General features: G+C 37.6%; 1 protein-coding gene across 2 annotated transcripts in view; it reads left to right on the plus strand.

Annotated features, from left to right (window-relative positions):
- The window catches only part of TWSG1 (twisted gastrulation BMP signaling modulator 1), a 67,549-nt gene that overhangs the window by 25,840 nt on the left and 29,056 nt on the right, over window positions 1-12,653 (plus strand). For both annotated transcript variants that reach the window (XM_080821319.1, XM_080821318.1), the window contains exon 3: window positions 10,200-10,299. In XM_080821319.1, the coding sequence (XP_080677445.1) occupies window positions 10,200-10,299 (100 nt within the window). The remainder of the gene's footprint in view (window positions 1-10,199; window positions 10,300-12,653) is intronic.

Raw genomic sequence — 12,653 nt, forward strand, 5'->3', positions numbered from 1 at the left:
GTTACTGGTTTTTTGTGTTTACCATTAGGTTTATATAGGACATCTCATGCATGTAGCAGTCTGTATTAAGTTGATTGCTTAAGTTTGAACTCATTCTAAAAGCACTAAATGTCTGCCCCTCCCATGTTTTAGGTATATGGTATCATACTTTTCATCCTTTCATTTTGTGAATCCTTGGGTGATTTTTATTGCTATGCTGAACTTTACTACTTCTGTACTTCTTGCATTTCTTACTCTCATTTATGGTCTTTGCACTCAGCAAGTACTCTTTAACATTTCTTGTAAGGCTGGTTTCCTGGTGATTAATTCCTTTGGCTTTTGTTTGTTTGGGAAACTCTTTATCTCTCCTTGTATTCTGAATGATAGCCTGGCTAGATAGAGTATTCTTGGTTGCAGGTTTTTCTTTTTCTTTCAGCACTTTGAATATATAGCATGCCACTCTCTTCTGGCTTGTAAAGTTTCTGCTAAAAAATCAGCTTATAGCCTTACAGGGTTTCCCTTGTGTATAACTGTTTTCTTTTCTCTCTTGCTGCTTTTAAAATTCTTTCTTTATATCTACTTTTTGCCATTTTATTTACTATGTGTCTTGGTGTGGAACTGCTTTGGGTTGATTGTGTTGGGAGCGCTCTGTGTTTCCTGCATCTAGATTTCGGTTTCTTCCCCAGACTTGGAAAGTTTTCAAAATATTATTTCTTGAATAAATTTTCTGTCCCCTTTTCTCTATCTTCTCCTTCTGGGATCCCTGTAATGTGAATGTTCTAACCCTTGATGGGGTCACTGAATTCCCTTACTCTATTTTCATTTTTAAAAAAAATTTTTTTTAAGGTTTTATTTATTTATTTGACAGACAGAGATCACAAGTAGGCAGAGGCAGGTAGAGAGAGAGGGGGAAGCAGGCTCCTTGCTGAGCAGAGAGCCCAACGATGCGGGGCTCCATCCCAGGACCCCGGGATCATGACCGGAGCAGAAGGCAGGGGCTTTAACCCACTGAGCCACCCAGGCACCCCATATTTTCATATTTTGTTATTATTTCTTCTCTATTCTGTTCAGCTTGATTGCTTTTACTCTGACCTTCAGGTCACTGATCTGTTCTTCTGCTTCCTCTAATTTACTTTTTATTCCCTCTAATATATTTCAAATTTCAGTTACTGAGTTCTTCATCTCTGATTGATTGGTTCTTTATGTTTGTTGTTTTCTCTTTTTTGTGTTTCTGTCTGTTTTCACTGAGGTCCTCCACTCTTTTCTTGAGTGCAGTGGGTATCTTTATGATGATTACTTTAAATTCTCTATCAACTGTATTACTTATCTCTGTTTCATTTAGCTGTCTTACTGTGATCTTTTTTCCTGTTTTTTTCACTCGAGACATATTTTTCTGTCTCCTCATTTTGATGAACTCTTGTGTCTGTTTCTGTGTTAGGAAGGTCAGCTATGTCTCCTACTCTAGAAAGTAGCAACCTTATGAAGAAGAGGTCCTGTAGTGCCCTCCAGTGTCATGTCACCTGTTCACCAGAACTTGGTGCTTCAGGGATGACTTGTATGGGTGCTGCCTGTGCTCTGCTGTTGTGGCTGAGCCACTTTGCTTTCAGTTGTCTGCAGTGGCTCTCTCTGCCTGTTGTGGGCAGGGTTTGATTCCTGTATTGTTATGGGGCCAGTCTGGGGCTGTCTTGGGCTTGAGTTGAGTCACACCAGGCATTTGCCAGAAACGCAGTAGCACCAAACTGCAAGGTGTTTTCCCTGTGTTGTCTCCTGAGAAGCTTTAGTTTTATTTCACTGTGGCTTCAGCCTGATGGATGTGAGGTTATCTCCCTTTTTCCTGGGACTGGAATCCCTTTGGAGTGGTGCTGCCCCCTGTAGGGGGGATAGGCTCTGGCCAAGGGCATATTGGAAGGGGCAGATCTGCAGGAAATACAAGCTAGGTGGAGAGTATTGTGGTCTGCGGGTATCCTCTCAGGTGTCTGAGTATCTAGGCTGGGGGGTAGGCAGGCAAATTGCACTCTCCACCTCTTTTGTTCCTGGAGAAGGCTCCCAGCATCCAAGCTCTGAGGTTAGTAAACAAATCTCCCTTCTCTATACCCCAGGCATCTTTCACTCTGCTTCTATGCTGTAACTTTAAGGGCTGGGACTCAGTTTCTTATGCCTTTTGGCTTTTCTAGAGCTGAGCCCACTGGTTTTAAAGTTCCAAGTGTTAAGCCCCACTGATTGTGAGAACTCGCAAAATTATTATGTTTTCAAAGCCAGATATTTTGAGGATTCTTCTTCCCCATGAGGGTTCCCTGTGCCTGGGGTGCTTGGCATGAGGGTCTGTTTCTGTCCCTTCTCCACACCATGGCATCCTTCCCTCTAGCAGATAGTCTCATGGGTCTATTTAGCTCCCCACTGCATCTTCCACCCTCCCTATTCTCTTCAGTGTGGCCTCTTCTCTATATTTAGCTGTGGAAAGTCTGTTCTGCCAGTCTTTGGTTGTTTTCTGGGTTATTTACACCGATGTGGGTGTTATCCTTAGGATTGTATGCTTAAGTTGTATCCTTAGGATGAGGTTAACTTAGTTAAATTGAGTTAACTTAGGATCCTCCTACTCTGCCATCTTCCTTGTTGGGGGAGGGTGTTAAGATCAAGATATTTTAAATACTTGGAGTTTGCTTAATTTAATGTTTAAGAATCTTGGTTGGTGTTTTTGAGTGTTGTTTTATTGTACAAATATTAAACTGGATAAAGAAGTCATAGTAGCTAAATAATCAAATGTTTACTTGCCATTATAAAAATATTTTATACTCACAAAATAGGAATTTTTTCTGTGAGGAAATTAAAAAAATACATTGAAGTAGAAAAAGGAAAGGAATCATTCATAGTGCTATTTACTAAACATAAACTACTCTTAATACTTTGATATAGCTCTTTCTAGGTTTTTATTCTATGTTTAGGTGATTTTTTAAAAGATTTTTTCATTTTTAAGTTATCTCTGAACCCAATGTGGGGCTCAAACGTATGACCCCAAGACCAAGAGTCACATGCTCTACCAGCCGAGCCAGCCAGACACCCCTGTTTAGGTGATTTTTAACAATTATATATAAGTTTTGTGTTCTGCATTTTTCACTAGTATTGTTTTAGGTTTCTTTGTAAAAAGAAAATTATGTTAGTTTAGAGAAATTTAGCTTTAGCGTAAAAGTAAAATAGAGAAACACATTTTCAGAGTTAGAAGAACTGTCTTCTGCATTGCTTTCTTCAGTACTGGTTTGTATATATTTTGAATTCAGGTTTATCAAAATAATAAATTTACGGGCCACAGTGTACCATACTCGTCTTTCAAAGGTGAAATAAAGTATTCTCTTATCTCCCAGGGCACTTTTTTTGGGCCAGATATATTGCGGTATGACTCACATACAATACAGTTCACTCTCTGTGGTTTTGGACAAACATATTCTTCTGTGTAACCACTACCACAGTCAAGACAGGGAACAGTTTCCCTTAATAGTCCTCTTCTGTCTCTTTATAGTAAAAACTAGCCCCCTTCCCAGACTCAGCACTTGTTAACCACTGATTTCGTTTTTTTCCTTACGGTTTTGCCTTTTTCAGAATGTCTTTTGAGTAGAATTGTGCTGTTTGAGGCATTTGTGTCTGCCTGGCTTCTTTCATTTTGTATAATGCCTCTGAGATAAATCCCTTGGATGTATCAGGTTATCGTTGAGTAGTATTTCATTGTGTGGATGTGCCACATTTGTTTTTTCATTCACTAGTGGATGGACATTGGGTTTTTGGTGATTATGAATAAAGTTGGTATTTACTTTCACTTATAGGTCTTTGTGTGGGCATATGTTTTCATATCTCTTGAGTAAATACCTAGGAGCGGGTCTGCTGGGTCACCAAAGCTCCTTGATAGCTATTAGCTCACTTGGATACCAAAGCCTGTAAGGGAAAATCCAGCAGTACCATCCCCTTTTTATGACTGAAACATGGAGAACCACTGTGACACACTATAGTTTATGGGTTAGGACAGAATCTAGATCCTGTAAACCCAAGTCATTTCCTGTCTACTAGACTATCATGTTCTTTTCAGTGATGTTTCCCGGTTTTAACTAACAATTTAATTTCTAGATCTTGGCAATGGTTAGAGAATGGAAATATTTATCAGTACCCAAACATTGAAATATAAATAAGATTCTCCTTAAGTTATTAGTCTTCCATTGCTGGCCTGGAAATTTGGAATTTATAAAATAAATTTTAACTTTTTTTTTTTTTTTTAAAGAGAGAGTGCAAGGAGAGGGGAAGGGGCTAAGGGAGGATTTTTTATTTTTTATTTTTTTATAAGACTGTATTTATTTGTCAGAGAGAGAGAGCACAAGCAGGGGGAGGGAGAAGCAGGCTCCCTGCTGAGCAAGGAGCCTGATGCAGGACTTGATCCCAGGACCCTGAGATCATGACCTGAGCTGAAGGTAGATGCTTAACCTACTGAGCCACCCAGGCATCCCAGAAGAGAGAATCTTAAGCAGGTTCCACATCCAGCACAGAGCCCATCATAGGACTCCCTCTTATAACCCTGAGATCACGACCTGAGCCAAAATCAAGAGTCAGATGCTGACTGAGCTCAGTCAGGCGACTGAGCCACCCAGGTGTCCCAACAAATTTTAACTCTTAAAGTTAGAAGAATCCCACCCTTTCCCCCCAATTTATTTTGCAGAGGATTAAGATCTCACCAAAACTTAGTTGTATAAACAATAGATATGATGGAGTCTTGATTGAATAATTATGTAAAATCTCTGTCTTTGGGCATTCAGAGATTTGAAATTCTCTGAGATATTCAAGATTTTTCTAATACAAATGTAATAATGTTTTAAATTATTAGATTCTCCCTAAAACTTTTCATCCTGCCAGATTTTCATTTCATAGAAGCTTTTAAAGCAGCTTGCCAAATTCTGAATATTCATGCTGGTCCATGTTAGGAAAACCCAGATATAAAAATTTCTGTTTCTCCTTTAGTATAAAGTTTTGATTTTTTCCATCATAAGTTTATTGAACAATGTGATTACTTTACGAACACCTAGCATAGTACTTCACTCAGAGAACAGATGTCTTATTCCCTGTTACTCTGACTAGCATGCAAGAGCAGTTCTGGTAGAATAGCTTTGAGTCAGAAGACCTGATGTCACAGCCCCGGTTGCAGGAACTCAGACAAATCACTAACCTACTACTTCTCAGCCTTCTCAACTGTCTCAGGAGCAACATCAACACTTTCTCTGAGACTTGAGAAGCAGATGATGTGGTCATTAACTGGCTGAAGCAATGAAAGAATTAAGTATTAAATTCTAACTCACTGGTTTTGCAACTCTTTGCCAATGATACTTATTTTACCTTTATAAACAATGATTAAACTTGGGCAATAGTACTTCTAATTGTATTCAGGTAGAGAGTGAAAGATATAATAATGCCTTTGACTGAACGACTTAGAGGATTGTTTAGGTTTAATTATGGGTTCATTCTCTCTAAGAAAGTAATAACTATAATTATTGAAATGCTAAGTTAATAAGAAATAAGCTTTATATTTCTCATTCCAGTGTTTGAAAAACAAGAATATCTAACCAAAACTGGGGTCAGATCTCAGCCCCTTACTGAATGATGTACAAATTTTATAATTCTATTTGAAAAATGAGGGTAATAACTGCCTTGAAAGGGCCTTTATTAGAGTCAAGATAATGCATATAAAATGCTTAGCACAGTGCCATTTAGTGTTATATAAAACCTACTTAGGAACTTTAGGGGAGGTAATAGCAGTAAACAAGTGGAAGTATTGAATCAGTCTTTATTTTGGACTTCTGTGAACTTTGAGTTAGGCTGTGATCACATGTTCCATCCAACTTAGCAGTACTCAAGTTTGGTCATGTAAGGTTAGGAAAATATATAAATAGCCAGTCCAAACAGAAAAATTCCACATCTCAAGTCAACCATATTTTCTACTTAGGTAGAGAAAAATAATGATCAAGTTTTTGATAAAGAATAAGAAAGCGGGACACTCAGGAATTGGGGGGCCCAACCATGTTCATCTGTGTCTGCATCTTTCTGTGCCCTGGAAGCATTTTCTACAGCAACACCTCCACGTGGGGTCATCCAGGGTATCAGGGTCTGACAAGCCAGGCCAGGCCCCCCTGCAGCTGCCCTAGTGCTGTTCCACCAGCCTCCCCAGCTGCCGCTGCCCCATGGTGCTGGAGGTGCTACAGGGGGTAGAGCAGCGCCAGCGCACCCCTGTGGCGGCCGTTTAAAAAACACAATTTTAAATTTTAAAAAAAGTGAACAAGATGTGGAAAGGATCAGGATTCAAGGTCTATTTCTGAATTTTGGTACATAGAATACACTATTATGCAGTTAATAAATTATGTTAACAGATTCTTACAATAGGGAAATGCTTATTTTTTAGATCAGGAAAGTATACAGTCAAGGTTTTGTTAGAAAAGTGTAGGAATTTACCAAAGGGGGTGGATTTGGGGGGGGGGGTTCCTTCTACTCTAGCATATGTTTTTCAGTATTTCATAATTTAAAAAATACTTTAATTTTTTTAAAAGTATACCTGTTACCTTGACTGTAACCTCTTTAGGAAAGCCTTTCTGGTTACTGAAGATTCATTTATGTCTTTGTAACTAAAACTGTTAAAAGTTTCTCTTCAAGTGAAGAAGACTGCTTTATTTATTTTTTTTAAGATTTATGTATTTATTAGAGAGAGGTGGTATGTGCATGCAAGCTGGGGAAAGAGCAGAGAGAGAGAGAGGGAGGGAGGGAGTGGGAGAGGGAGAGAGAGAGAAGTAGACCCCCTGCTGAGCGCAGAGCATGATGCAGGGCTCCATCTGACCACCCTGAGATCATGACCTGAGCCAGAAGCAGGAGTTGGAGGTTTAAATGAGTGAGCCACAGTCAGTCCTCTGCTTAATTTAAATGAGGTATCTTAATGTTTTTCTGTGATCCTTGATACATTACAGAGTTACATACTGAGTTGGGTTTTTTCTTCTTTTGTATTCCAATCCTTAGGTTCAAAGGACATTAGAAGTACTTTTTATATTTAGAAACATTCATCCTAACCATAGTTTTCTTGCTGTCAAGAAAATTATAGTGTACATTTCCAAAGATGTTTATCACCAAACATTCAATAATGTGATTTTGGGAGACATGTGTAAAGTGAGCAGAAAAGAGTGAATTACTTGGTGAGCCACACAGGATTGTTATTCATCATTATTTACACATGGAAATTCATTGCTTTCTATTTTTTTCTTAACAATAGTCATAAAGCAAACGCTTTACATGTATTTTGCTCTCTTGATCTGCAGTGAGGTTTTTGAGATCCTAAACTCCATATATTAAATTTGCCTGGAATTTTCCCCTGGAAAATGAGAAGTTATGTGTCTGAAAATTGAAAAGGCACAAATCCTGACTAAAAAGTTGATTTGAGGATCTCATTTTCCTTATTTTTCCATCTCCCGGAAAGAATGCTCATATGACCTATGAAGAATAGAGATTTGGTGTATTTTTAGGTTTATTTACTCTGTAAATGTCTTAATTTATGTGATTGTTTATTTTATTAGGACAAAGATTTTTCAGTCTTTTCTGTAGTAAGATGGAAAGAAAGAAAAATATTAGTTGGCATATTGTTACTGTGGCATTCAACCAGTTTTCACAGTAATTTTTACCAAGAAAGTCTTCGCCTGGATTTTTATTTTTATTTTATTTTATTTTTTAAAGATTTATTTATTTATTTATTTGACAGAGAGAGAGAGAGAGAGAGATCACAAGTAGGCAGAGAGGCGGGCAAAGAGAGAGAGAGAGGGAAGCAGGCTCCCTGCTGAGCAGAGAGCCCGATGCGGGACTCGATCCCAGGACCCTGAGATCATGACCTGAGCCGAAGGCAGTGGCTTAACCCACTGAGCCACCCAGGCGCCCCTGGATTTTTATTATTTTAATAGTGCAGTAATAAAGCTCATCTTCAAGTTATTTCCCTCATATCTTGGTTTCTTATAGCTTCTCCCTTTATATCCTATCAGTAAATTATAAATCATTAAGCATATTACTAGGGTACGTTATTTCATCGTACTGACATGTAAAAGTACAGGTGTCTATTAAGAGGGTGTGAAATAGATTTAATCTTGAGGGCTACATAATCCAGGCAAGTTGAAGCAGCTGTTAAGTAGTCTTAGTTTTAACCTTCCATTAGTTCTCAGTAATCTTAAGGTATCACCACCCTTTCATTCCAATTTGAAACACCTTGCAGATCCCTGACAGTAAAAAGACATAATGAATGCTTTAATGACTCAGACTAGAAGCCATTACATTGACATTCATTTTCAAATTATTTAATATGATATGTAATCATTCATTTAATAAGCTATTATTTGGAAGCTTCCATAGATAGAAAAAGGAGAGATATATTCTTTGAGTAAATTTGTTACTTTCTAATTTGCTTCTCCTGAGCTAAATAGATCATGTAAATACAAGCAACTAAGAGAGTAAAAGGTTATTTTCTATGTATAGTGTAAATTAAAATTTAAAAGAAGCTTTATTTCTTGTGACTAAGTGGCAGCCTTAAAACTAAAAAACAGTAAGTATCAATATCCTTAACTCTGATGGTATTTTAAAAAAACATACTAAAAAAATGTTCTCTCATTCCAAAGATAGGACAGATTTTTATGGAGAAACAAGTCACAAAGTATATCTTTGGCAACTCTGATTTTCTAGGTTTCCAAGTAAATTTGAGCTTGTCTGAATTAAGCATCACCAGTTTTATGATTGAGCATCTGTACTTCTCAGTAGGTCCCTGCCCCTCTAGTCCCTCTCTTTCTAAGAGACCTAGCAAAGTTACCTAAGTTCTACAGTACATGAATTCAGCCTGACTAGACAGAGTTCCAAAGTACTAAAATATTTCTGCTTGCATATATCATCAGGATACAGGTTATACGCTGACATGAAACTCATGAGTTAGTTAGAAAATGGCACAACTGTTGATTCTCAAAAGTGCTGTGAAATAGCTAAGGGACTTTTGGAGAAGAAGAAACAAGGAATTAAGTATCAGTGTTGCAAAAAGTCATGTCATACTAAAATGTTGGAATGACTCCAGTAGTCTAGAAATGTAATAAGATAAACTTAATAGGGATAAATATTATGTACTGTGTTTTAAGTTTTTAAAAATGTGTATGGTATCTCATAACCCAAGGAAAGCTGAGTAAGCAATGGTGGCTCCAGAATTTCCCTTTAAGTTGGCTTTGTTGAGGATTGGCTGGCTGGTGGAAGGAACTAAAGGAATTACCCTGAAGCCTCATTTAGAAAGCAAAGTTTAGTGGCTTTAAACAATAACCTTTTTTTTTTTTTAGCTCTTGTTTCTGTAGGTTGGCAGTCTGGGCCTCTATCGACTATATGGTTTTTCTAGGCTCATTCTGTGTCTATTGTCAGCTGCTGGTTGGTTGGAGGCTAGATGAGATAGGATGGCTTCAAGTGGACCAACTTGCCCATGTGGCCTTCTCCCAGGCTTACACATGGCAGCTGGGAGAAGTTCTCAGAGGAAGAGGAGGGAGAGCACTCAATGCTGTGGAGACCCAGACTCAGAAATGACATGATGTCACTTCCACCAAATTCTGCTGATTAAAGCTAGGGTGAAAATAGGCACTGTCCCTTGATCAGAAGAGCTGCAAAGTTACATTGCAAAGAGGGTGGGTGGACACAGGGAGGCTATAATTGCTCCCTTCTTTTAAATAGTCTACCACACCAAGCACACTGCTTTAATATGTTGTAGGTCAGTAAAAATAGCAGTTTTGGCAAGATGCATTTATTCATATTCCACATATTGAGAAACCACAGCTCCCACTACAAGCTGGCTCTTCATTTAATTTGGACAATGAATTTAATAACTGAAAAGCAGGTTTTGTGCTTGTACTGAACTATTTTTCAAGGTAGTTTAGGGGGTAAAGTTACAGGTTATAAAGTTAAATGTTTTCTCTGTTTCAAAATAAGGTACAAGCATCCAAAATAGATAACTGAGTACGTCCAAAAGAAAATCTAAATCTGCTTGATGTAGATATTTATGTTCCTACAAACAGTTAATGATCTTTTAAAAAACCTGTGTGAAGAGTAGATTACTATAAATGCAAATATGGGAATTTTGCTGTAAAAAAATAACAATTTTAAACATAGATGTTTGAAATTTTAAGTTTGAACATCTGTCTTATTTTCAGGAGCTCTGCCAGTGCCGACCTGGAGAAGGAAATTGTTCCTGCTGCAAAGAGTGTATGTTGTGTCTTGGGACCCTTTGGGATGAGTGCTGTGATTGCGTTGGTAAGTTGACATGCAGGAAAGTTCATGTTTATCACAGAATCTTTGACTTTAAGAGACTTTAAAGAATATAAGTATATTTTATGTGTATAGACTAGTGTCAGTATAGATGTAGTAGGTGTATAGAACATTATTGCATTTGCTTGGGTTGAATGATATTTACATAGATGTGCAGTTTTATTTTTATTGAAAAGGTCTGGAAGGAAATTCAAAGAGCTTATTCTTGAGGAACAATGGAAATTTTTTACTTTTCATTTTTAACATTTCACACTGTTGAACTTTTAATAAGAAGCATGTGTTATAGTTCCAAATAGAGATAAGTACTTCATATATTAAAAATAGATTATCTTCCTTTTATATAAGATTTCACTATGGGTTGCCTGGGTAGCTCAATCATTTAAGCTCCCAGCTCTTGATTTTTCTTGGGTCTTGGTCGTTGGGTGGTGAGATTGAGCCCTTATTGGGCTCCATGCTGGGCTGGGGCCTGCTTGGGATTCTCTCCATCCCTCTCCTTCTGCCCCTCCCTGCCACTTAAAAAAAAAAAAAAAAAAAAGACTTAACTAAGAGATGCTTGAGAAATTAAAAGCTTTTTTTTTTTTTTTTTGAGAAACTGAAAGTTATTTTTAAGTGCTTGCTGAGGAATAGTGTCCAAGATGTATTAAATAAAAAGTGGAGCACACCTGCGTGGCTCAGTTGGTTGGGCTTTCAACTCTTGATTTCTGCTGGGGCCATGATCTCAGGGTGATGGGATCAAGGCCCCCTCTGGGCTCTGCTCTCAGCGGGGAGTCTGTTTGAGATTCTGTCTCCCTCTCCCTTTGCCCTTCCCTGCACTTGCACACTTTCTCTCAGTCTCTCTAAAATAAATAAATAAATCTTTAAAAAAAAAAAAACCAAGGTGTGCAAAAGTGCATTTATGGAATCACTTGTGTTTTCGAAAGAAAATTTACATGTGTAGACTGCTGATGGGAGAAACACTCATCATCCTCTCTTCAACGAGTTAACCCTTTTTCATCCTCTAAAACCACAATTCGAATGTCCCCTTGTCTCCCAAACATCTTTTTTGACTGAGATAGGATCCTCTACGTTATTCAGATTGTCTGCTTCTGTTAGGTCATGTGCTACATGCTACTATACTTGTTTTTAACATGTTTCTTTCAACAGACTATAAACTCCTTAAGGACAGAATGGTATTATTTTGATCTTTTATAATTAACTACTATGTTTATCAAAGTGGGATATATGTACATACGTGAAGTTCATGCACGTTGTACTAAAACAAGCCCCTGGCATGCTTGTTCCCAACCCTTTGATCCTGTGTCAGAGACAACAACTTCCAGGTCTTTGGTATGGTCTTACTTCCCTAATTTTAAATAATATCCCTATACTGTTCTCTTGATTCTTTGATTTTAGGAACTATTCATGGACTTTTTTTATGGCAGCTGATGACTTAGCTTTATCTCTTATCTTCCCAATATAGTTATCACTACTTTTAGTTAAATCAGTAATTACTTTAGCAATCCATTGAATAAATTAGTGTTGCATGTTAGTTTGATGCATGATGTATAAATACTAGTTTATTAAATGAAGAATACTATTATGTCTTTTTATATTGGAGTATGCTTCCTGAAAGCTTTCTTAATCTTCTAGACTTTGTATTAGAGTTTAAAATTTTGGCTTTCATTTTTAATTTCTAAGAACCCTTTTCTGCTTGTCCTTTTTGGGGAGCGTACTGTTCTTTTTTATTTTTTTAAATTTTATTTATTTATTTATTTATTTATTTAACAGAGAGAGAGAGAGCACAAGCAGGGGAATCAGCAGTCAGAGGGAGAGGGAGAAACAGGCTCCCCACTAAGCAGGGAGCCCAATGCGGGGGCTCGATCTGGGATCATGACCTGACCCAAAGGCAGACACTTAATGATTGAACCATCCAGGCGCTCCAACAGCTTTTTTTTTTTTTTTTAAGATTTATTTTTTTAAGTGATCTCCACTCCAACATGGGGCTTGAACTCACAACCTGGAGATCGAGAGACACGCGCTCCACAAACTAACCCAACCCCATTGACCTCTTCTTCTAGGAAAAGACTTACATAGTTCTGTTGAGAAAGAACCACTTATCTATGGTCGTATCTCTACAATTCTAGAAGCAACTGGTGTGCTTCTAGGCTAGTTTCCATTTAAAAATATATATGTATATATATATTATTTACCTCTGAGGATTTAATCACTAGTTTTAAACTTTGAGGGAGTTCATAATGTAACTTTACCTCTCATTTAAAATTCAGTTAATCTTTCTGCTCTCTAGGATAAAATTTCCATGTTCCAGTTCTTTCTGGAGAGCAGTGTTCTTTTTCTTGTAA

This window comes from Martes martes, assembly GCF_963455335.1.
Source record: "Martes martes genome assembly, chromosome: 13".
Classification (NCBI taxonomy): domain Eukaryota; kingdom Metazoa; phylum Chordata; class Mammalia; order Carnivora; family Mustelidae; genus Martes; species Martes martes.